Source organism: Vicugna pacos, chromosome 17, assembly GCF_048564905.1.
Source record: "Vicugna pacos chromosome 17, VicPac4, whole genome shotgun sequence".
NCBI classification, from domain to species: Eukaryota; Metazoa; Chordata; class Mammalia; order Artiodactyla; family Camelidae; genus Vicugna; species Vicugna pacos.
Window position 1 is genome coordinate 14828072 of NC_133003.1, and position 24839 is coordinate 14852910.

Sequence of the window (24839 nt, forward strand, 5' to 3'; positions counted from 1 at the left end):
ATATGTATTTGCTAAATATTGGAAACAAGTGGAATGTCTGTTAACAAGGTAATGGAGAGTAAATTACAGGACATGATCTCGATGGAACATGATTCATTCTCTCACTGGGTAAACAAACATACTGACTGCCAAGGAGTGAGAAATGTAGCGATGAGTCAGATGCCTTCGATGAGTACACAACCTGGCAGAGATCATTACAAAACTTGGAGAAACAGAGTTATTTGTGGCCTCATGTTAAGAGGGAAAAAAGTAGATGATATAACTGTATATTATGATTGCAACTCGAAACACATGATGGTGTGAACCATGTCTGGTGGGCACATGAAAATATTGTGTGGTTAGATCACAGATGACGTATTCTTTAGCATCATTGCAATTGTTTCTCAAGCTTTAAAGTTTTAGACCATTCTAAATGTTTACTGAGAAAAGGAAGCTGCTCCCAGGACCCTGGTTCTCCAGGCTGGCAGTGGCATGAATGATGGAGGTTCTCTCCAGATGGACAGGGGTTGTCACCAGGCGATTGGGAGGAGATATCCAGGCAGTCTGGGAGGGCTGGGTCAGGGAGGACTGTCAGTCTGTGCATCTAGGAGCATCCACTGAGAGCCACCGTAGGAACCAGCCTCCTCTGTTTCTGGGCTACATCATGCAGCAGAGCCCGAGCGGCTCCTCCAAGCTCTGTCAACAGCACCGCTGAAGCACGGTGCCACGTGGGGGAAGAGCTGAAGTCTGGGAACCAGACGAGAGGGTTGGAATCTGCGAGAGTTGGAGGCTGGGTCCTCATGCTGGAAGGGGTGCTTCCTATGTGAACAGTGCTCTTATCTCCATTCTACAGGTGAGGACCCTGAAGCTCAGTTGGCCCCAAATTACCCAAGGGGCAAGTGATAGAGTTGGGATTGGAAACCATGCCTTCTCAGTTTGGGCCAGTGTTTCTCCTGTTTATCTCCCTGGGCCCGGGGGCAGGTGGCAATGCGTGAGGCCGAGTGGAAGAGACCTGGCTGACAGGGCGGCTGGAGTCCTTTAGGAAGGAGAGGCACTGGGGAATCTGTTGGTGGGACCTCATGATGGAGGCTCTCAGAGGCCAGGTATTTGAATGTGGACTTGATGCAGTGGGTACTAGGAAACCATTGTAGGTTTAGGGACCTGACAGAAGGGGATTTAATGAAGAAGAGGCTGACAGTGTGTGCTGGCTGGTATGATCGCAGGGAGGCTGGACCAGACAAATGGTAAAGTTGGTGGACAACTCTTGTTCTGTCTGATCAACAGCACCCACTCTGCTAGCTTCTTGGAAATACATCTTCCTGTACCTCTAACCATAAGTTTGAACAGAAGCTGCTATCTTATTTATCCCTGCCCTGTGGGTACCGCTGCCTGGTCCAGGGATGAGCATTTGATAAAAACTTTGCCAATCACAGCCCTTCCCTGGGAATTTTGACCTTGGGACCAGAGGGGACTGGGTCTCACTCCCTCTCTGATGGACAAAGCTGTGATATATGAGTCTGGGAGCTCTGTCCCCACTCATATTTGAGAGTCAGAGAGAGGAAATTCTAGCTAGATTCCAGCTCTAGTTTTCACTCACTCTGAGGACTTGCCACCCCCTTACCCTCACCACAAGGTGAACGATACCGCCTCCTTTCGGGTTAAATTAGTCTGAGTTGAATTTTTGTCATTTGTAAACCAAAAATCCAGATATTTACAGTAAGAGATATGCCTATCGTTCAAATTTTGAGCACAGTCCTCTTGTTTTGGGGACATTGGGCCTGTCATTTCTTGCATGTAAGAAATTTAAAAAATCTGTCCTCATTGTTCAGTGTCAGACGTAGGAACTCCCGGCTTGCTGGAAGGACAGGGCTTCGGGGATCCCTTCAAAGAATGATGGATGCATCTCCATCACTGGTGTAATGAGTAAAGTTGCTGCTGAGAACGCTTTCCCTCCTGCTCCTCTGGGCTTCAGACAGGGAGGGGGAGAAAGTGACGTGACCGGGACGGCAGCACAGGACAGCCAGGCATTTCCGATACAGGTAGTACGGGTATCTTCTGAACTTCTCTCCAGCGAATGCATAGATAAGAGGATTGAGGCAACAGTGGGTGAATGCAATTGTCTCAGTCATACTGAGGGCCAACCTCAGATCCCTCTTTATGGCACAGGAGGGAAAGAAGTCAAAGAGGTTGAGCGTCTCTAAGAAGATCATGACGTTGTAGGGTGTCCAGAAAAGGAAAAACACGATGACCACCAGAAGGATTAGCTTCACGGCTTTCATTTTCTTGTGGTTCTTGCATGAGAACAGTGTCTGGATGATTCTGAAGTAACAGTAACTCATGATGAGCAGGGGGAGCAGGAAGCCGAGAACATTTGTTTCCAGATTACAGAGCACGGGCCAGATATCCTGCAGGACCTCAGGGTAGTCACTGAAGCACTCGTTTTCTGTTCGTTTGGTGAACATGAACTGGGGTGTGGCCACCAGGATGGCTGCTGCCCAGACGCCGAGGCTGATGATGACGCCATGCTGCACGGTCCGGTTGTTCATGGAGTTGGCGGCCAGGACGATGGCCAGGTACCTGTCGATGCTGATGATGGTGATGAAGAATATGCCTCCAAAAAACCCGACAAAGAAGAAGGCAGTGGTGAGTTTGCACGTGCTGTTGTGAAGGCCTTGCTCATTTATCAGATAGTGAGTCCAGAAGGGCAAAGTGGCTACAAAGAGCAGGTCAGACAAGGCCAGGTTCAGGAGGTAAATGTCGGTGATGCTCTTACGCTTCCGGCTGTTGGTGAGGGCAAACACCACCAGCAGGTTTCCCACCAGGCCACAGGCAAAGACAACGGAGTAGAGCACGGCCAGGAAGACTTTTCCAAAGGCCACGATGTCCCCCATATCACAGGCTTCAGCAAAGTCATCATACGTCAAGGTTTCGAAACTTGATTCAGGGAAGCTGGTAGGCATGGTGAGCACCTGGGTCAGGAAGGAAGACAAATAACGCATTAGTTCTCCAAGAAACAAAGTGGGAAGTCTGCCCTTTACATAGGCCGACGGCAAGAAGCACACGTTGGTTGGATGTCTGACCAGTACATTTCCCAGTGTCACGCCTGCCATCTTGTTTAATCCCCACAACAGTCTCTCTGATGGAGGCTGTGACAGACCCCTCTGATGGACAGGAAGCCAGTCTCTGAGAGGCTCAGTGACTTGTCAGAAACTATGCAGTAAATGGCTCAGTTAGTGTTCAAATCTAAGCCTTTTGAGGCTTGAGATAGGTTTTTTTTTTTCCTTTTATTTTCTAAAGTCTATCTGAAAGGTAGCTAACTTGGCTAGGGTGGGGAGAGAGGACCTCGGGTGGGAAGGAGAGGGAAGGGGTGGGGCAGAGCCACCGTAATTCGCACTTCCAGGCCAAACTTCCCCAAAGCAGTTTTACACACCCTGCCTTTACTCCCTCCTCTCCACCCTCTGGTCCCTAATTTCTCCTGCATGAAGCTAAGACTGAAGAGAGAGGTCTCAGACACTACAGAGCCCTGGGCACCCAGAAGCCTCGTCTTTGTTTTTGAGAGCCATTTCTCTTCCTCTTCCTCTTGGAATCAACTTAAGTCTTTCTCTTCTTTAAGGGATAAGACATAGAGTCAGGCACTCTAGGGTGACTGCCTTGCCTTGCTTTGCCCAGGACTTTTCTGGTTTTAGCACTGAAAGTCTCACATGTTGGAAACCCCTCAGCTGTAAACCAACCCGGATGGTCAGTCATTCTTCAAGTCCACGTGCAGAGGACGTGTCTCCATCATCCGGGCTTCTGCAGTCACGAAAGGGTGGATGGATCCCAGATGGAAGACTGTGATCAGCTAGCCTGCTTTAACCTGATAATTATCAGCCCTGCACGTCACTGTGGATTGGCCTCCCCCACTGTTCTTTTCTTATTTCCTTCTGGACAAAAATGGAAAGTCAAGACTATTCTGCACAGGTTGGGAAGTGACTTTTGTCCATGCCGTCTTCTTCCAGCCAGGACTCAGTCCCTCCTCACTCCAGAGGCTGCAAAGGCAGCTCTTTCACCCTGCTTCCCTGGCACCCGTCCCACCCCCACACTCCTTGTGATACCACAAGACGGGCCCTCAGAAACCTCAGAGCACACCTCCTGGTTGTCACTGCCCCACACCCAGCACAACGAAAACCAAAGCTCATGCTTCTTTAACCAAGGGAGTTTCCACACCCGGCTACATCCTTTTCGTGCTGTTTGCATTGAGATGGTGTCTCTGCCGAGCCGAGGGCCCACCCAGCCAGGATTTTGCTGCTCCTTTCCCAGCCTCCGTCTGGGGTCCTGACCCACCTCTGCCTCTTACCCAGACTCTTCCAGGTGAAGTGGATCAAGCCTTTTTGACCTGGGCTGTCTCAGGCTGGGATGGAGTTCTCAATCCCAGGGAAGCATGTGCTTTCTTTGTTTTTGGCTGCAAAGGCCCTTATCTTGGAGAGGAGCCTCTGGCTATGACCTTGATCCATGACGGTTAGGTTGAACCATATAAAATGGCTGATAGGCAACCATTTTCAAGTGACACAAATGTCAGTTTCAAATGGCTCAGCTGAGATGTGGGGAGGCAAGGAGGCTTGGTGCTAGTGACTTATTGCTGAAGCCCTCTTCCCTGGCAGGCAGCTGTGAAGGAAGGTGAACAGTCAAGCCCCTGTGGTCCTAAGTTAGGGCCCCTGGGGCTGGCATCCTTCCCTCCGCACGCCCTCCCTCATGAACTGAGCTGGTAGAGCTGACCTGGAGGGGAGGCCAAGATCTCCTTCTTTTGCATCTCTTTGGATCTGTGTTCTGTCTGGGGTCTTTGTGCTTTTGGGTGGGCTGATTTTGCCAAATCTGCATGACATGGCTTTGATTCCCATTTCTACTCTCGGCACAGTGCCTTACACACAGGGACCTCCTACAAACCTTTGGGCAGGTGTCCCTGGATCATGGAGGGGGAAGAGCAGGGAGGTGGGCAGGAAGAGGATGGGCTGCAGGCTCAGGCCCTCTTGAGATTGCAAACCACATCTGCCCTCCTGGCCCAGTGACCTTGGGTGAACTTGGAGCCTCTGAGCCTGACATTCCTCATGTGTAAGATCGGGATCCATTCTCATACCTTCTATCAGCACTGTTCTGAGGGGAGCACCTGGTACAGTGCATTGCACAGAGCAGGTGCTTAATAAATGCATCAGATGAGGACACAGAAGCACGTTGGGCCTCAGGAATCATCCAGGCTGCCTGTGGACCCTCATGTTTCACTCCCACTCTAGGCATTGTGGGAGTTTGGTCTATCAAGGTTTTTTTCCCTGGAATAAAAATATTTTCTTTTTCTTTTATTTTCTTTTTAAATGGAGGTACTGGGGATTGAACCCCAATGCATGCTAAGCATGCGCTCTACCACTGAGCTATACCCACCAACCCCAAAATGTTTTGTTTTTAGATTTTTTTTTGAAGACAAAAATGGGAAGTAGGCCAACTTTTACTGAGCTTTTGTTAAGCTGTCAGGCTCATTACTAAACATTCCATGTTATTATTTATTTAATCTCTGCAATTCTGAAAGGAGAGTCCTGTGTTTAATTCACTGTCCTAGTGAAGGGCTCCGGGGATATGCATGACGGGCAGACAGGGAAGGTTGGGACAAGAGTGCAGAGAAGGCCAGGATGTCCCAGGATATCAGGATGCGAGTTCCGGGGGAAGGGAGACAGTTTTCACTGCAAACCTGTGGATTTTTTTTTGTCATGTACACATATTACCTATTTTAGAAAAGGTTTTCATGAATTGACTTGAAATTTAAGACGTATTACATTTCTATAATATGAGTTATACAAAAAATCAAAATAAATAAGCAAATAGCCTAAAATAGTAACTGGCAGCAAGTTGTGCACATTCAATAAATGGTAGCCAGCACATAAGAGGATTACAGTCTTTGCTTTATGGGCAAGTGGAGCTACTCAGAGAGAGTAAGGAACTGGCTCCAGGCCACACAGCTGGCACATGGCAGGGCTCAGCTCAGGCCCAGATGTGGACAGTGTTGGCAGTTTTTTCCAACTTTGTATTATAGCTGTTCCCCCTTTGCAGGTCTCATATATACGGGAGGAAGTATGGGTGTCTAACACAGGTCCCATCAACTGAGGCTGCACCGCACACCTGCCCCCCAGCTGTCCTCAGGCCTCCCCACCCTCTGTTCTGATAAGCCAGCGTTTCACTAAATGGTGCTGAGCTGAGAGGGTCTGAGCTGAACCTTGAAGCTCAGCTTTGGGTGCATGTGCGTCTTAAACCCAAGTAGAAATGAATTTTGTCGACCCCCGCTTTTAAAAAAAAAACACCCGGTTGCCTGTCCTGCCGACCCTGTTCCACTTCCTCTGGCCACTTCCTTTTCTCAGGACTGCTCACTTATTTTTTATTTTTTATTTTTTTTGTCATCATTACCCACTGTTTCCAAGCAGCTTCCCTTTTCTACACTTCCCCTCTCACTAGGTGGCCCCCATCCACTTTCTTCTCCCCAACATCATTTTCATGTTGCTTCCCCCCCAGAAGAGGGGCTTCCTCTAAAAAAGGAGTCAAAAGGGCTTCACATCCTGCTTTCTGTTTTCTAAATTTGGTGTGTCTTCTTTTGTTTGTTTTCTTACCTTCCTTGATCTCTTTTTATGGCTTTTTTAGGTCCTTGATTACAGACCAGGTTTGAGGTTCAGTCTTTTGCCAAGAATATTGTAAGGCTTAATTTTTTTTTCCCCTTTGGACCAAACGAGACTCGGGAATTTCTTGAGCCCAGATCCCAACTTTCCCCATGGGGGAGCCACTGTGCTCTTGCGGTTCCAGAACCTGAGGTCCTCCTTGGACAGCCCTGTTTAGAAGGAGAGGGGCTCCCGTTCCCCAGTACCTGCTAAGTGTCATGCTCCACACACAAGATCCCATTTAATTTTTGCCACACCTCACAAGGGAAGTGACTACCTCCCTTGCAAAATAACCAACAGCGGCACGGAGAGATTTGGGTGACTTGTCCAAGGGAGCCACAGAGCCAGGATTTCAATCCAGATACATCTCTCCACAAAGCCATGCAACCTACCCCGTGCCGTGCTTTTCCTCTTGGAGGGGAATCCCTCAGGTTACTGTAGGCCACTGCTCTAGAATGAGAGTGGGAAAAAGTAGAGGTGACCCCTCTGAAAAGGATAAGATTCATGATGTGACCCTGGACCCTCTTCCCGGGCTTCTCCTTCTAGACTCAGAACCCAGTAGGCTGACCCTCCGTGAAACAGCAGGCAGGAGATGGGGCCGGGAGAGCAGATTGCTATTTGCCTCTCCAGCCACGACTAGGTGGTCCTCACTGCCAGATGCCCAGAATCTAGCTCTCATCAGAGAGCTGTTTTCTCTGGAGAAGAAAAAGCTGAAGGCTAATGGGTCAGCTTATCACCTGCCTTCAAGTATCCAGTGATGCGCTTCAGAGCCGTGTCCTTCATGACGGTCCACACCCGCCGAGGACGGCTGGCAGGACCTGGGCACCTCACTCCCATCTCTGCCTCAGCTTCTTGATGTGTGTCATGAAAACCCTGGACCAGACCATCTCTAAGGGTCTGGCCAGGTCTGGATGCTCAGTTGTTTTTTTTTTTTTTTTTGACAAGGACCAAACAGAAGGAAGCAGTCTTAAAGAGCAGCGTGAGTCCTGGGTCAGGGAGTGTGGCCTCGTGTCCACAGACTCGCTGCCCAGCAGCCTGCCCGGGAAACATGAAACTTCTGGGCTCACGGGTGGCCAGCATTCAGTGAGGTTCTGTTTGGAGCCAGAGAGCCAGTAGGTGATTTTGCATCCTGACAAAGTCTTGAACTTCACGTTGGGCTATGTAGGAGTATTCTCAGTCTGGCCCCAAGCCCACACACCCTGGCTGCTTGAGCCCCTGAGTTTTAAGGTCCTGATGGTTTTCCCATTTACCATGACAGCTATTTTTATAAGAGACCCTCCTTAGGATACAGAGAGAGCTAAGGCTGAGAAGGCAGAAGAGGGTCAGGTGGAGGGGTCTTGAATTCCATGCTAAGGAACTAGCAGGGCACATTTCACAGCTTGTACTCCATCCCCCCATTTAAGTGACTAGATTGAGTCTCTATTCCTACAGCAACGTGTTCGCCTCAAACAAATCGTATGACCCATCGACCAACAATTTGTACGGGCCAGACACAACCCCCAAATGAAGGCCAGCCACGGGAGATAACTGCACTGGTTAAGGTCCCTCTGCTCTTGCGTGAGCCACCCCTTCACAGAACCTGCCCTTGTTCTCAGCTTCACACGCCTTCCTGCCCTTTCCTCCTCCTCAGAGAATTTTATGGTATTTATTTATCCCTGCCAGAGTAAACTGTGATCATTTAGAGAGGAAATGCTTTTGGCTTTTCTTTTTTAATAGTTGAAAAAGAGATGGACCTTATTAATTACTTGTTGATTAAGCCAGTATCCGTTACGTGTCTTCACGTAATATGAGGACAACTAAAAATTAAAAATAAGAGGCTCAGTTCTTCCTGTTGAAAATAAGGGAGGAGAGTCCCCTTGCCTCCTTTTTCCTAGAGCATTTACTTTAGGAAACATATAACTGTGAGCATCTTCTCCCCTCTTTGAAATGTGGGTATCTATCCTTTTGAAAGTGTGACAGGTTCTCCTGTCAACTTCAGGACCCAGGACTGTTGCTCTCCAGGACCAGGGAGCCATCGCTTCGAGTTGCAAACATCGAGGTGCCCCGGGCTCCTGTGGGAGGGCAGCAGACTACTTGGGCCGGAACCTGGCTCCAAATCGCACAACTACCTCTGATCATAAAGAGACGAGAAAATCGTTTCTCTTTTGGATGAAGCCAATCAGCTAATACAGATGGTGACCCCAGTGACAGTGGGAGATTTGGGATGAACTCAGTGTGACACATTCCCTTACTTGGGGACTAGTTATTACTTATCTTGAGAACATGTGCGTAAGGGCTTGTATCTAGTTATGTACAAGGGTCAGGTTTTTTGTGTCTTGACAATCTCTTAGCAGGTGGCCTGTGATGCACATCACGTTTAATGCCTATTTAATAATAAAAGGGTCCTCTTTCTCTACTGTCTCTGCTGTTGTGGAGAGGATTTTCTAGGTTGGAGATTTTGTTTTTCATTCTGTTTCCCCAACACTAGGCTTTGTGCTCAATTCTGTGAAGGTAAAAGTGTCTAAGATACTATCTCTGTACATTTTTATTATTGTTTAGTGACAGAATATAAGAAAAGTTGTGGGAAACCCAAGGATTAGACCAGTGAAGCTGAGTCTTAAAGGTTGGGAGGGTCTCCCAGGTAGACAAAGGTGGCGGTGGAAATCGGGGAGGGTTGTGGTTTGAAGCCAAAGGCACTGAGGGTCTGAGCATAGGGAGGATTCCTGGGGCCACAGCCAGGTAGAAGGGGGTGCAGAGAATATACAGAAACAGAAGGAAGTGAGAATGGTGGGGTTAGGGGAGGCCAACCTGTTCCCAGAACTTTCAGGAAAGTTCAGTTTAAGCTGATTGGAAGACTCAGGAAAGGATGCAGAGAAAAGACAGAAGAGGGGTAAACAGGGGGGGCCTCGAATTCCACACTGAAGAACTATAAAGAAAAATTACAAAAGACTTTATTTATTTCAATTTAAAATTTTTTTAATTTATTTTCTTTTGTGGGGGGAGGTGATTAGGTCTATTTATTTATCTATTTATGTATTTATTTATTTAGAGGAGGTACTGGGGATTGAACCCAGGACCTTATGCATGCTAAGCATGCTGTCTACCACTTGAGCTATACCCTCCCCCACAAAAGACTTTAAATGGCAAAAACAAACAAACAAAAAACCCTTTACTGGGTGTCCTGTCTAGCACACCATTTGAGGCCATCTCTCCCTTTCATTGAGCTAATTTACAATCCTGTGAGGTGTAGGCAAACCAGCAGCGCGATCATTCTTGTTCACGGAAACAAATTGTTCCGTCTGGTGGGGGTGCATCTGATAACTGATGTGGCTATGGACCGATTTTTCATTTATCTGTAAATTCATCTTGGCATTTCTGTGAATGTCTCACCTATACTATTTCTGTAGCTGTGGTCTGTCCACTGTCACTGCTGACTACCATTGCACTGTGTGAGTGTCCCATGATTATTAGCTATGCTCTGCTGATGCATCCCTGGGTGGCGGTGGGGCTTTCATTTGTGGCCACTGTGAGCAACACTGTCATGAACATTTTTGTGTGTGTGCATCTATATCTCCTACAACATGGATGCATTTAAAAAAATGCAAACCAAGAAAGCAGACCTACTATATGAATCCACGTACATGAAGGTCAGAAACAGGCAAAGATCATCCGTATTGTTTGGGGATGCCTTTCTGGATAGTAAAACTACAAAGACAAGGAAGGGAGCAAGGACCATGAAAGTCAGGATTGGGGTGACTTCTGGGAGGGCAGAGAGGTGGTCAGGAAGGGACCTGAGGGAGGCTGCCAGGGGCTGGCCCAGTTCACTCCTGCTGCCTAGGTGGTGGTTAAGTGGGAGATATTTATAATAAGCTGTCCACCTACACATTGCTCTTTGAGAGTGCTATGTTTTCCAGTGAACTCAGGTGTAAGGAAAAGGACAAAGAGTGCCTGGGAAGATCTCTAAAGAGATGTGATACAGGTTTTCTTCCCTACCAAGATTCATAATCCAAAATAGTTGCTTCGGCCAGACAAAAAGATGAGGTGGTTGAAGTGCCCACTGTGGCCTGAGAGCTGGGGGGATTCCAGCCTTCGGGGCGGTCAGAGAGTCCTGAGCCCCAGGGAAGGCAAGCAGCAGCAGGAGTCAGCTAGATGCCTTGCCCTCCCTTGGCTCTCCTGGGCAGAGTGACACAAGAGAGCTCAAGTCCTCGGAATCCCTGGACTGTGCTGCCAGGAATCAGAACAGGTTCCCAGAAAAGCTGGCAAAGACCTGGTGTCTGCCCTCTTGGCTCCGGCACCTCCTGACTCTGACCCGTCCCAGAAGTGCCCCTCCCTGTCTAGCCCGTCGGCTGCAGGTGCTGGCTCTGACCGTCTCCTTCGAGGGAGAAAGTCTGAGCCTGATTAAAACGGGTGTAGCTGAGGACTCCATTCCAGGCTGGGGAGGAGCAGTTGAATGTCCCAGATCCCAGGAAAGGGGTCCTTTGAGGCCAAGGGCTCTGTTGTGGGACCACAGGTGATACGGCTGTTCTTCCGCAGCCCGGCCAGGGTGGGAATGGGGAGGTGGGAGGTGGGGGATGGAAGTTGGTCCTGAATTGGGTCAGCTCTGGCATGTCCCTTCTTCTCCTGCCCCTCACAACCCCATTTGAAAGTGGTCAGTGATCTTAAGACGCATATGACTTCTGAGCCTCAGTTTCCCGTAATGACAGCACGCACTGTTTCCTGAGCACCAAATATGTGCTGACACTGTTTCCTGCCCTCCATCCCTTTGTGAAAATAAAGCCAAACCAAGAGGTGAAGGTGAAGGATGGGAACCCATCTGGGCGCCGCCCACTCCCACCAGTGGTCCAAGGCTCAGAGCCCAGGTGCCCTCCAGAAGCCCTGGCTCACAGGGAAGTCTTCACGCCTGCTTTTTCTCACAGTCCAGTCTTCTTCTTTCCTTTGCGTTCAAGTTTTTTCTACCTCAAGTTTTCTATCTCAAGTATTTGAAAAAGAAAAAGAACCTTTTTTCGGGGGAGAGAAATCCTAAAATTCCCCGCCGTTCTCTGGGCTGGGCTGTGAACACACAGAGCAGACACTGCAGAGTCCTGTGAGGGGGTGACGGCCAGATGCAGGTCAAGCAATGAGAAAGGACAGGTCTCAGCCAGATGTAGCCCCGGAGGTACTTCCCTCCATCTTGCACCCACGTGTCTGTCGTCCACTCATAATTTCTGTCTGAAAATTGTGTTTTCCAATGACACAAACCTTCTGACCCGAACGTCCTCACAATGACTATATAACAGCATTATTAATGTTGAATATAAAGTTACGTCAGCAATTTGTTATTAAAATAATTTTCATTATAGGGCAGAGGGTATAGCTCAGTGGTAGAGTGTGTGCTTAGCATGCACGAGGTCCTGGGTTCAATCTCTAGTACCTCCATAAAATAAATAAATAAATAAACCTAATTACTACCCCCCCCAATAAAAAACATTTTTAAAAAAGAGAAAAATTTTTTTCATTATAAATGGAATAGATGCTCATTATAAAAAAAAGCACAAGAAAGCATGGAAGAAAAATGAAAAAAAACCCTCAAAACTATCTTCAATCAACTTCCCAGAATCAACCACAGCGAGCTTTTAGCTTTTTCCACCCAATCTTTATGCATATCTTTATATTCTGATTGAGTATATTTATATTAAAATTGCAAACATTATTTTAATAACTTTCATTATACAATTTCCAAACCTACACAAAAGCAGAGACCCCCATGCACCCACCCTCAAGCTTCAACACTTAGCAACTCATGACCCGCATTTCGTCTACTCCCCACTGCATGCCCTGTTGGATTGTTTAAAACTAAATCCAGATGTCATAATGTTTCACCCATAAATAGTTTAAATGTGTCTCTAAAAGAATAAGAAAGACAAAAATAAAATTATTTTAAAAAAATAACAGTAAGTTCATTACTATTTCTCATCTTAAGAAGTTAACAATAATTCCTCAGTATCATCCAGATGCAATTTTAAACGATGCTTGTTTTAGTTAATATCAAATCGTGAGCATTTCTCCCTGTCCCTGAAATGTAATTGCTAACGTTTCTAATCATATTCTGTCATGTCAAGCGTATCACCATACATGATCTTATCACTCACTGCTGCCCCCTACAAGCCCCTTGGACTTTTAGGGTGTAACATCCCCAGGACAATCATCTCCCTTGATGGCATGTAAAACAAGCCAGCATCACTAACTCACTTTGACATCTGATCACAGGGCCCCACCCAGCACACCCACAGGTGCCAGCTCAGTCCTCTGCTCCTACCTGGCAGGACCTGGGAAGGGGACCTCAGGAGGTGCCAGTCAGCTGCCCTGTCCCTCGCAGACTCTGCCAGGGAGTATTTCCCTTTCCCTTCCTCCAAGAGCATCTTTATTTGCAAAGTTAGCCAATAGTATCTGGTTTCCTGTGAGGTAGACTGTCTGTAGATGCTGCCGCAGCCAAGCTCAGAAGCTCCAGGCTGGAGGCCAGCTGACAACAGGAGGGTCTGAAGTCACAGACCTGGAAGACCCGAGCTGGGGGGCAGAGCAAGAGGGGCTTGGGGGGAGTGGTAATTTGAGGGCTGTGTTATCTCCCCTGATGTGGGTAGAGGACAGGGAACAATGCAGCTCTCATTAATGGTGTCTTCAGGCAAGCCCAGAAATTGAGCCTTAGTCTTCCTGCCCATAAAAGGGAGCCAGTAACACTCACTGGATAGCATTGAGCTGCAGAATAAATGACCTACAGCTCTTCTCCTCCAAGTGCGGTCTCAGCTGGGAGCTTATTAGAAATGCAACACCTCGGGCCCTGCCCTAGACCCCGTGAGTTAGACTGCATTTTAATGAAACTCTTAGGAGATTAGTAAACACATGGAGTCTGAGAAGTATTGGCACAGAAAACTTCTAGTGAATGCTTGGTCCCCTGGTAGTTGCTTAATAATTACGTTTCCCCTCCCGTCCCTCCTTCATGGCATTTGGTGGTTCCCTATACCCTGCAGTCAAGCCTCAGTTACGTCTCCGATGGAGACTGGCTTCACCCACGAAGTGGCCCAGGCTGCTCCCTGGGATGTGGCGCCCAGCTGGGTCCTGACATCCAGCTCCTGATCCCTGCCCCAGCCTGTGTTCTCTGACTGCAACTCGAATCTCAAACCACAGCCGCACTGCCTTCTTACCACTTCTTTACCTGCCCGAGTCACGTTCAAGGTGAGGATTCCTTCTGGTCCGTCCTTATCCCAGGGCCTGGCCAGGGTCTGTGACTGGTGGGCCCTCAGTACACGTGTTTATTGAGTGGTCAGTGACTCCCCCAAGGCCTTTCCTGGCTCCCCACTGCCCTTCTTGTGGCCTGTGCCCAGTGCGCCCCTGGCTCTAGTCGCTGTGGTCCTGAGAGGGTGCCCACTGTGTGCTCCCTCCTCACCTCCTCCTCATGTCCGACGCAGACCTGCTGCACTGGCCAGGACGAGCTGCGGGTGGGACTGCAGAGCCGCAGGCTGGGTGACCTGCTGGCGTTTGAGGATGTCCACTGCCCGGTTTCCATACTTGGTCTCCCCCGGCCTCCGAGTCGGGCCACCTTTCCCTGCCTTTGGCCAGGCTAAAATTTGCGCTAAAAATAATCCAAAGACTGGTACTAGACCTGCCCCCACCCCAACAATGGGAACTCAAAATGGAAGAGCCTGCCTCACTGAGGATTAGCAGACCCACTTTACTCAAAAGCCTACGGGAAACTTCTGATGCTTGTTAGTGTTAGTGGACACCGTTTCAGGATGGGTGGAAGCATAACCCATCCCGACAGAAAAAAGCCTCTGACGTAGTTACAGCCTTCCTTAAGGAAACTGTTCCCCCAGCTGGATTGCCTAACGCCCTTCAAAGTTGGGCCTGCTTCTGTCTCCTGTGTAACCCGGCTGGTGTCCAAAGCATTGCGTGTTGACTGGTGACTGCGTTCACCCTGGAGACCACAATCAACAAGAAAAACTGAGACAATGAATCACATACTGAAAAAGAGCATTTGGGGTTTTTTGTTTTTAACTTTTGTTGTTTAATTGAAGTATAGTCAGTTCACAATGTTGTGTCAGTTTCTGGTGTACAGCATAATAGTTCTGTCATACATATACATACATATATTCATTTTCATGAATTCATTTTCACTTCACTGTAAGATATTGCATATAGTTCCCTGTGCTCTACAGTAGAACTTCTGTCTTACATATAGAAGTTAGTATGTGCAAATCTCAAACTCCCAATTTATCCCTTCCCACCTCCTTCCCCCGCTGGTAACCATAAGTTTGTTTTCTATGTCTGTGAGTCTGATTCTGTTTTGTAAATAAGTTCATTTGTGTCATTTTTTTAGATCCCACATGTAAGTGATACCACGTGGTATTTTTCTTTCAAAAGAGTGTTGTTAAAATATGTTAGTAGACTAATTTAACTTGGGTTAAGGCCTTGCCAGTTGCCCTGAGATAGATCAGCGTGGCTCCCAGAAGCAGTCTTAAATGAGGCCCTCCTGAAGTGTTGTTTGGTAGGTCATTCCACCTGTCTGCCCAAGCAGGAGAGTCTGTAGATGTCTTAAAGGACCTAGCAGTTGCCAACTATGTTAAGACTTTAGGGACTCTCCGAGCTTCTGTTCATGAGTTTGCTTCCAATAGGTCCACCTCCCCCTGAGGTGGTCCTGCACCCCTACCAGCCTGGGGATCAAGTCCTTCTCAAAACCTGGCAAGAATAAGGACCCTGGCATTAACTTGCAGCTAAGGGACAGGACTTTAGGAAGTACTGCTGAACACCCTCTGATAAATTAGCCCAGAGACGATCGTGGGTTTACCATACCTGAGTGAAGCTCACTCCTCCAGAAAGGGGATGGGATGAGGAAAATCTGACTTGATCTTGTGAGCCATGAGAGGATCTTAAGTTGCTGTTTTGAGCCCAGCCTCCTACCAGATAAGGAATGATGCCTTTTGCTCTTCTCTTGTGTTTCACTACTGGTGACAGCCACTGGTTGGAAAGGAAGTGCTTTAAGCAGGTGATCTCAGAGTGTGGTCAAAGGGGAAATAACCCCACTTTCAGGAGACAGAGATAGCACAGAGCAGAGCGTCTGGGCATCCTCATCCAAAATGCTGGAGTTCATGAGTGCGTTCAGGTGCTTGTCTGAGCGCCGCAACAGGGTCATAAAAGAGGGATGTGTCCTCATAATGCAAACTGTTCATGCCCAGCCTGGGACTCAGCAGTACTTCCAGTCCCAAGTTGATAAGTTGCACTCCACCCCATCACCGCCCCTCCATCGCCCTTGTTCAGCAGGAATTAGCTGGAGGGTCCGTTTTCCCACAAGACTGTAGGATGGACTTTGGCAGTGGGGAACTGTAACAGAGAAGAACAGGCCTGACTTGGTGTCAGATCCGTTCCTTTATCTCTCATCTTTGTGCTCGGCTGCCTGTGCTTAGTCAATTATACTCAGTAAAGCTGGAAATAGAGAAATACTGGGAAAAAAATTTTAAAAAGAAACTGTCATTCTCCTCTAGGAGTCTCATTTGGGTTGAATTATTTCTTAATCTCAGTAGGATGAAGCAGAAGTCCTACAGGCTCACTGCAAACTAAAGCAAAAGAGCTCTAATATTCCAAAACAAGTCATCGCTTGCACACTAACGCTTAAGCCGTTTCTGTAGCAGCCACCATGCAGCGCTGCACGCTTGTATGTATAATGGGCCTCATCAGCCTGACTCATTGTTCGCTCTGTCACCCACCAGGTGTTTAGTAAAGCACCTACTGCATGCCATTGCCCTGTGCATGGGGCTAGTTACTTGTGACATAAAAATGAACGGGGCAGGGTCTCTACCATGTTCCTCCACAGTCTTGGTCCCAATTTGGCTTCTACACTTCAAGATTGCAAAACCAGACAGCTCAGGGAACACTGAGCAATAAGCAGTTATCAGAAGGAAGGGGGAGCGGTCTGTGTTGCCTCAGTCCGCCAAGCACTGTCTTGGTAGATGGTCATTTTGTTGTTGTGGAGTGGCTGTGTCTGAGCATCTCTGATGTTCAGGTAGGAACTTCCCTGTCAGGCAGCCAGCAGGGGAGTTTGTCCTCTTTTCCTGTCTTAGGCAATCCCATAATGGGGACAGTGGAAAGGACGGCCATGATGTACATGGGCAGGCAGCTCAGGGCACAGTTTACAAAGCTCTCCCACAGGTGCTGGCTCCCTTTTAGGGTAGGAAACAGAGGCCCAAGGAAGTTAGAGAAGTAACTCCAAGGCTACTCAGCTGGAAGGTTGAGGGGGCGAGCAGGAAGTTCACCTCAGGTCAGAAATTTACATACATGCAGTGTCTAGCTGTTTGCTGACCCCAAAGCAGATGCCTCTGGGCAGACTCAGGGTGGACAAACATCACCTCTTCCTGAAAGGCTTTCGTCCAGGCCCTGGGAAAGCAGCAGACAAGGGGAAACTGGGGAAAGGCCAGGGTTGGTGGTGGTGGTGAACCATTTTCTAAACGGAGGCCTTAGGGCTCCCTCTTGTGGTTGTGAGATGAACTGCTGGCCCCGACCTGGCTGAGGCAGGTGTGGGCGGCAAGGTCCCCTCCGCTGCCCTGAGTCGGGCAGGCCCTGTGCCAAGCACACCACTGTCCGGGGTTCATTTGACACTCAACCCGTTGACCTGCAAACTTGGTGTTCTCAGCTCTTCTTGTTCTCAGCTCAGCTCTTGTTTGGTAGGTCATTCCACCTGTCTGCCCGAGCAGGAGAGTCAAAACAGAGCTGAAGTCAGAAAAGAGTGCTGAAACTGGGCTTTCCAGCCTTGCCTCATCCAGGGTTGGAGCTACAGGTATCACACAGACTCCCTTTCCCAACTCTGAATTTGTAAAGGCTGTTTAAAGTCAGACCCTCAGTTAGGCTGTGGAACTGATGGGTCCTGTTTGAACTTGATAAAGGACATCCCAGTTTTACAGGGTGCTTTCACATTCATCGTTTCTCATAGGCCTCACAGAACCCTATAAAGCGGGTTCATTAAGCATGATTATCCCCACTTTACACCCAAGGAAACAGGGGAGCAGGGATAATAACAGGTAAGACATGACAGTAATCATCCTAGTTATTAATGTTTATCATGTGCCAAGCTCTGTGCTAGGCGCTTTGCAATTGTTACCTTGTTTAATGCTCAAACTGATGTGGTTCCCATTTTACAGATGAGGATGCAAAGCCATGGAAAAATGCCCAGTCCAAAAACTGGAGCTGCAGCCTGACTTTGGAGTCAAGCTCTTACCTGCCTCTTACACTGTACTGACATGTGAACGCAGGTCAGATAAAAGACAGGCAGGAACAGATTCTGTCTTCTCTGATGCCCTGGGCAGTGTTCTTTCTGCCACATCACACTGGCTCTGATGTCCTGGTTCAGCACCTGCAGGTAATAATACAGGAGGAAGCTTAAAAAAAAAAAAAAAGACCAGTTTCACCCAATTCTTTGGGGAGAGAGAAAATGCTGGGAGGATAAATGAGGGCCAACTCAGGGCCCCCGGGAGGGGTGTTTGATGGGTGCCCTGCAAGAGGGAAATGAAGTCTAGGCTGTGCTGCAGGCCAGTTCCTCACCAGTGAACCTGGCTGCATCTCTCTGGAGTAGGGAGCGCCTTGTAATTCCATACAGGTTGCTGTAAGTGCTGGCTGCCTCCCTGAGTCTTCTTCTAAAGCTTCTCTGGCAGGTGACAGGAGCCTGTGCTGGTGGGCCTGTCTTTCCTGTGATTTAGATACTGCCATGTCTAGAGCCGCACCATCCGATGCAGTGTCCACGGGCCGCAAGGAGCTCAGGGCCCAGGAAGTCTGGTTAGTGTCAATTGCCAGTGGGGTGTAGATAGAAACTACCAGCTTTTGAAAGACTTAGCATGAAAAAAAGAACGTACCATATCTCATGCCTAATTTTCGTGTTAATTACTTTTGAAATGATAATATTTTAGAAGTATTGGGTTTAATATGATATTTTATTAACATTAATTTTACCTGCTTCTCTTTACTTTTAAAATCATGACTGGAAGATTGTGTGGGTGGCTACTGCTATTGGACGCTATTGGATAGCACTGATCTAAAGCTTCTGGTCCTGGTGAATTTGCTTATGACAGATATGGGAAGCCAGACACCCCTCAGAGCTGTCCCACTCTCTGGGAGGTGTTAGATGCAGCCATTGGTGAAGTGGGGGTCGGGGAGAGGTGATCTGAAGGCTTTGTGTCTCTGCCAAGTAGGCAAACTGACAAGTCCCTGCAGCCTGGTGACAGGGGAGCAGGGGAAATTCTTGTTTTATACGTGAACTACCCTTCTTACCTCGGCAGTATCCGTGGTTTAAACTCATGTTACACAGGGGAGGGTATAGCTCAGTGGTAGAGTGTGTGCTTAGCACGCATGAGGTCCTGGGTTCAATCCCCAGTACCTCTGTTAAAATGAGTAAATAAATAAGCCTAATTATTCTACACACCTCCCCCCCCCAAAAAAAACAAAAAAGAAAGAATACGTAAAAAAATATATATATATATGTATATATATAAAAATAAATTTATGTTACACTGCATTCCAGCCACTATGAACTCACTTCAGTTCCTAAGACTCTTGAGTCTTTTTCTAGTCTTGGCCCTTCCCCCAACCCCCACCTCTCCCTCTTCCGTTGTCTCTTCAGATGGCGACTGGGTCCTGTGCAGAGGCCTCCCTGACCCACTCAGCTTTATTAGGCCCCCAACCCTGTCCCTTCTCTCAGTCCATTATTTCCTCTTCACAGGACCCATCACATGTCACCACCACCCTCTTGGGTGTGGAGTGTGTCTGATGTCTGTCTGTCTATTAAAAGGAGCCTCATGAGGCCCGGGGCTGTGTCCGTCCACTGCTGTGTCCTGGTGCCAACACGGTCCCCTCAGTGAGGATCTGTCACCGACTGCCCACACAATTAAGGGAGAAGTGGCCATTTGCCTCACATCCGCCCTGTGCTGGGCCCTTTGTGATATTGTCATCACTTCCCAGGGCAGCCCCCCGCCACCGATGGAGCCCCCTCACCCTCACGCTGTGGAGGACAACCCCAGCTCGGAGGGGACGGCCATTGCCCAAGGTCACCACATGGTAAGTGCCTGACAGGCACTGGAAGCTCGATCTGGCGGGTTCCCACACCCTGGGCTTCGGCCTCACCGAGCGCCCCCCTCCCCACCGCACTTCCAGCGCCCATCTCAGCCGGGCTGTGGCCATCCAGTCAAGCCCAGCTCTGCCCCATCCTTTGGGGGCTCCCATGCTTCTTGGGAAGCAGTAGCCAAGCGCTAAAATCTGTGTTTGTGCTTGTCCTGGGGCTCCCACAGTAGGGCGGGGGCCAGACAGCTGGTGGGTGCAGGCACTGAGTGCAGGGGTCGGGGGCACTCCTCAAGCCTGGGGCTCCTTCCAACCTGGTGGACGAGTGAGAGCAGTTCTGCTCAGAAGGGTCCAGAAGCCTGGCAAGGTCGGGGACTCGGGAAGCAGGAGCCCCTCCCTCCTCTCCAGGCCCAGACCTGGGGGCCCATGTTGTTCCGAAGCGCCCACCTCACCTCGCCCTATCTCCCCTATCTCCAGGGGAAGGAAGCAGGTGCAGAGACAGACAGACAGACAGACAGACAGGCTGGCAGGAAATAAGTTTGACAGGCAGGAGCATGAATGAGGGAACCCGGGGCTTCAGGAGAGAAGATGACTTGAAAGGACATCCGTAAGAGAAGGCTGAGGGGGTGCCCTGAGGGAAGGTTCTGGAAACAATTAATTCACTAAGCGCCCTCCCACCCCTGCTGTCAGCTGGGAGCCTTTGCAGGCAGGCCTGAATTCATGCACGTCTTTTAACCACAAGTCCTGCTTGGCTAGGCTTCTTCCTGGCACGGAAACACTCAGACACCACAGGAACATGGTCAGGTTTGCCACAGACAAGGAAAATGGTGAAGCTTCAGAGTAAACAGGGGATCTGCTGAGGATGGAGGGAGGGGGAAGATGGGGTAGGAGAGGAGGGACACAGACGTTGAAAGGTCTGGTGGGGAGGAGAAGCTTGAGGTTGTGCGGTCCACCAGCCAGCTCTCCGGGGCCCTTGGAACATCCAGGGTCCACTCCTGTTCACAGCAAGGGGCAAGGCAGCCAGACACAGGAGCCAAGACTCGCCCCTGTCCTGTCTGGAGTTTTTGCTGGAGGCCCCCATGGAAAAGCTGCTTGAACCACTTTGAAAGCACCTCGAATTCAGTTGTGCACCTGGGACCCCCATCCCAAAGATGGGTGACCAGGCCCCGGAAGGATACCCACTCCAGTGACACCTGGGCTGGAGGAACAGTCAGGAAGGCCCTCAGAAAGGCAGGCAGCTGCACACAGAAGATTCATGAAACTGCTCATTCCTATGTCTCTATTCACACCTGCTTTTTCTCTGACCCTCCATTGCCAGGTGGCCGATTCTGAGCAATAGGTGTGCAGCACACAGGCTAATGCTGGGTCTCACCCATGATGGCACTTGGAGCCTCACGCTGACCAGAGGGCACACACTGCGCTTTCTCTGCGGGGTGAGTTGGAGCCACAGGTCAGTTGACTGACTGTGGCCATGGGCAGCCATTTCAAAACTGCTTTCGAGTCTTTCCTTCAGCCCTCCCTCCAGCTGTGTGTGAGAAGCAGCGCTGGCTGGCTGGAGGGCTGAGCCCACGCGTGCCTGCTCGGTTCCCACCCTGCACAATGGGAAGGCAGGGCCACGTCCTCCAAGGATGCACTTGCCTGCTCTTTGCCTGACGACCCAGTTCTAGCAGATTTATCAGAATCTCTTGTAAATGCACTACAAGGAGCCCTGAGCTGGGGCGGAGGGGTGCAGAACTTTGAATCCCAGAGACTCAGTCTGGAGGCTTCCCAGAGACACACCTCTGTCAAATCCTGGGAGCGGTGAAAGACAGTGGGCCGAGGAAAAGAAAGAGGAAGAGAGAAAAAAATAAAGGAGAAGGAAGGAGAATTTCTAGGTAATATAAGCAGTGAGAAAATGTAGAGGCATCCTCCTGGTACAGAACAGCTAAGGTGCTGGATAATTATTTTAAAACACCTTTTTAAGAAAATGACTGATGCAAATCCAGAAAGGTGAGGGAGGCCGAGCCTACATCACCTGGGGCACGCCGTGGCCCCTCTGGCTGGAAGCCTGGTGCCCCTGCAGTGAAGAAGATGGAGACTAGGTCTTGGGTGGGAAGGGCGGGAGCTTTGTCTGAAGCAGACACAAAGCCAGATTCCCCGAAAGGCAGCCCCCTCAATGCCTGTCTTAGCTCCTTGCCCAGAAAGCAGAGGCTGAGGCAAAGCCTGTGCAGTAATGCCGTGCTGGGATGTGAAATTCAAGGGAACAAAGTGAAGGAAAAAGGGAAGTGAGGCTGGGAAAGGAAAAACAATACAAGATGGTTTATTCCTGAGCTGGCCACAGTTACATGAGAGGGTACGGCTGGTCACCTGGTCACGCGGGACCTCTGCTGAAGACCCGGGGGACCGCTGCCTCCTGGAGCAGTCAGGGACAGAGAGCAAGCCATTTAGTCCCCAGCTCTTTCTCTTCTCCTGTGTCTCTTTGGTCAACATCTCCCCTGTGGGGCACTCACCTTCCTGTATTTCTGGGTTGTGGGACCTGAATTCTCTGGGCAGCTGCTGGGAAAGCTGGAGGCTCCGTGGATGCAGGCAGATCAGACCTAGAACCAGAGCCGTCGCGTGTCCCGATGCTGTGGGGATGACGAGGGATGCCCTATGGCCTTCCCCTCGTCCCTTGGGAGGCTGAGACATCAGCAGGACTAGGAACTGGGGCTCGGAGGTGGAGGCCTAGGTTTTTCAATGGTGGACACTGCATGTGTCCCCGCTGGGGCAGTCTGGCCGGGAAGCAGCCAATGTTCAGAAGGCCGGCTGTGCTGAGCAGTCCAGGGAAGGCAAGGAAGCTGGGCCCAGTGTGGAATCTCTATGGAAACAGATGGTTTATTTGTAAAGGGCTATTTACAAATGAACAGACAAGTAGAGGTACCCGGAGTGGGTGACCAGGTCATGCACAGTTCTCTGACCGGTTGATGGTGAGGTAACAGGGCGGTGTCAGGGATGGGCGGGTTGAGGCAGGGGAATGTAAACGTTATCAGTCAGGCTCCAGTAGGTCTGGGGGCTACATCAAGCAGTTAACCTCTTCCATTTGGTGTGAGTTTTAGCATCTGTAAAACAACTCAGGAAATGTGCATCGGATAGTGTTATTTAGGTACTTCAGAGAGGAGCTAAAGCAGAGGACCTGGGGCAAGGGGTCTGTCCTGGGAAGGACCCATGGGGTCTCGGCTGCAGACAGAATATAGTTTAAAAAAGCGGAATCTTCTCCCAACCCAGAAAACCACTCCACAAAGGTAGCAGAGGAAGAAAACAGTTTTATTATTGAATAAACTATATTAAACCAGAATATGATTGCATCACAGGCAATCCACTAAGAGACTGCAAAGAAGGAAAGCAATCCCACCCTTTACATAGCCAAGCGGTATAGCCCCTTACATACACGTTCTCAAGGTGAACAATAACTAGTCCTCTAGTAAGAGGGCTCAGTAGCACCTTGTATCACACGTAGTTCATTGCAAATTTCCCAGAGTAACTGGGGAGACCCCTTGTGTTGGTTTTATCCAGAGGAGAAACAAACTTCTCATTGCAAATTGGAATAAGGGACCACCAAATTAGGAGGTTCTTATCCTCCTGACAGAAACTGGGAGACAGTTTGCATTTCAGAAAGATGGCTGAAATCAGAAAGATCGTCCCCAGGTCCTTGAGGAAGTAATCTTCAGTTGTGAGACTGATCATTATAAAGACTTACATACATTTGAAAAGGACAAAGAAATTCTGAAACAAAAGGGAGAAAGGAGGAAAGTCTCTTCCCTTACTTGCAACCAGGAGAATTAACCCTCTATTTTTGTTTTGCATTTGATCTTACACCATCCAGTGTATTTTTTGTGGCTACTTTTCCCCTCAAAGTTGACAACACACTGTATACAGACTTGTAAGTCCTAGGAATTTTTAAATGTCATTGAAAATTTCCTCATTAGTGCCATTTTAATGCATAATAGCTAATTGATAGGAACATTTGAAAATGTAGGCATGTAGAAGACCAAGCAAATAAATAAAAGCAAGATAGCCAATAAAGGAAAAACCAAAACATAGTTCAAGAAAAGAAATGTAACAATGCTTTTTTTTTTTGGAAGTGTGGTCAGTTTGCAATATTGTGTCAGTTTCTGGTGTACAGCACGTTTCAGGTGTACATATAAACACATATGTTCCTTTTTATAGCCGTTTCATTATAGGTTACTGCAAGATATTGAGTATAGTTCCCTCTGCTCTACAGAAGAAACTTGTATATCTACTTTATATATAGTAGTTAGTATCTGCCAGTCTTGAACTCCCAATTTATCCCTTCCCACTCCATTTGCCCCCAGTAAACAACACTTTTTATGTTGTAATTATGACATAATTATATGTTATGGGAGGTTAAAGGAGGGGGGAAGGGGAAGAGAACTAAGTCCTCAACCATCCCAACAATGAATCAGTAGAAAGTAGAAGTTGTGAATTGAGAAATAGTAGGATGAGCCTACTATTTAGACATTTGGATGGTAAATACCAGAGGGGAAAAACAACCAGAAGTATTCTGGCTGATCTTTTCTGGAATGTGGGACTAGCACAGGGGTTCGGGACAGGGGATAGCTATGTTTTGCTATAATCTTTGAGCACTGTTTAATTTTTTGGCTTATATTACTGCGCTAAAAATAAAAACTAATTACAATTTAAAAATCCCCTGCCTACCGCTTCTCCCCTCTACCTCAGAAAAAGTATATGAACTAACCTTTATGTATTTCATAGGTCAGATAGCTATTTTTATTTCTGTTCTGATGTTTATCTGGAAATAAAACTGCTTTGACGTTCTCAGTGAACCCTCTGACTCATACCTAGACAGGTATTAGCGTTTATGACCTCAGATTTCTAGCCCTCTCCTGCGCACATGATGGACTTTGTAGCCCTCCCCTCCCTTCTTTGAATTTCCCATCTCCTGGCAGTTATCGGGGGCTGGAGAGAATGCCTGTTCCACCTCAGACAGTGGGCAGTGTTTTGGGAAGAGGGTTGAGATATGACTTCGCTGTAAAAGAGTTGGCTAGGGTCAGGGTTCTAATCTGCAGCAGGTTCCCTAGAGAATGGTACCTCGGCTTGAGCTGATCTCGCCATTGATTAGAGCTGTGACCTCCCACAAGTTAC

The 24839-nt window shown here is 48.6% G+C and overlaps 2 protein-coding genes across 3 annotated transcripts in view; one reads left to right on the forward strand and one right to left on the reverse strand.

The window, feature by feature from the left end:
• CCR8 (C-C motif chemokine receptor 8) overlaps positions 1–24839 on the forward strand; it is a 127401-nt gene that overhangs the window by 74594 nt on the left and 27968 nt on the right. The window lies entirely within an intron of this gene.
• Positions 1715–15952, reverse strand: CX3CR1 (C-X3-C motif chemokine receptor 1). Of its 2 annotated transcripts, none has more exons than XM_072941040.1 (2): positions 15453–15952; positions 1715–2948 (listed from the first exon to the last, which is right to left on the reverse strand). In XM_072941040.1, exon 2 carries the CDS (start codon positions 2937–2939, stop codon positions 1863–1865), a length of 1077 nt encoding a protein of 358 aa, XP_072797141.1. In that variant the 5' UTR covers positions 2940–2948; positions 15453–15952; the 3' UTR covers positions 1715–1862. The 2 variants fall into 2 exon arrangements, with proteins under 2 accessions (XP_072797141.1, XP_006200726.1); XM_006200664.4 differs by lacking the exon at positions 15453–15952 and adding an exon at positions 12925–13027.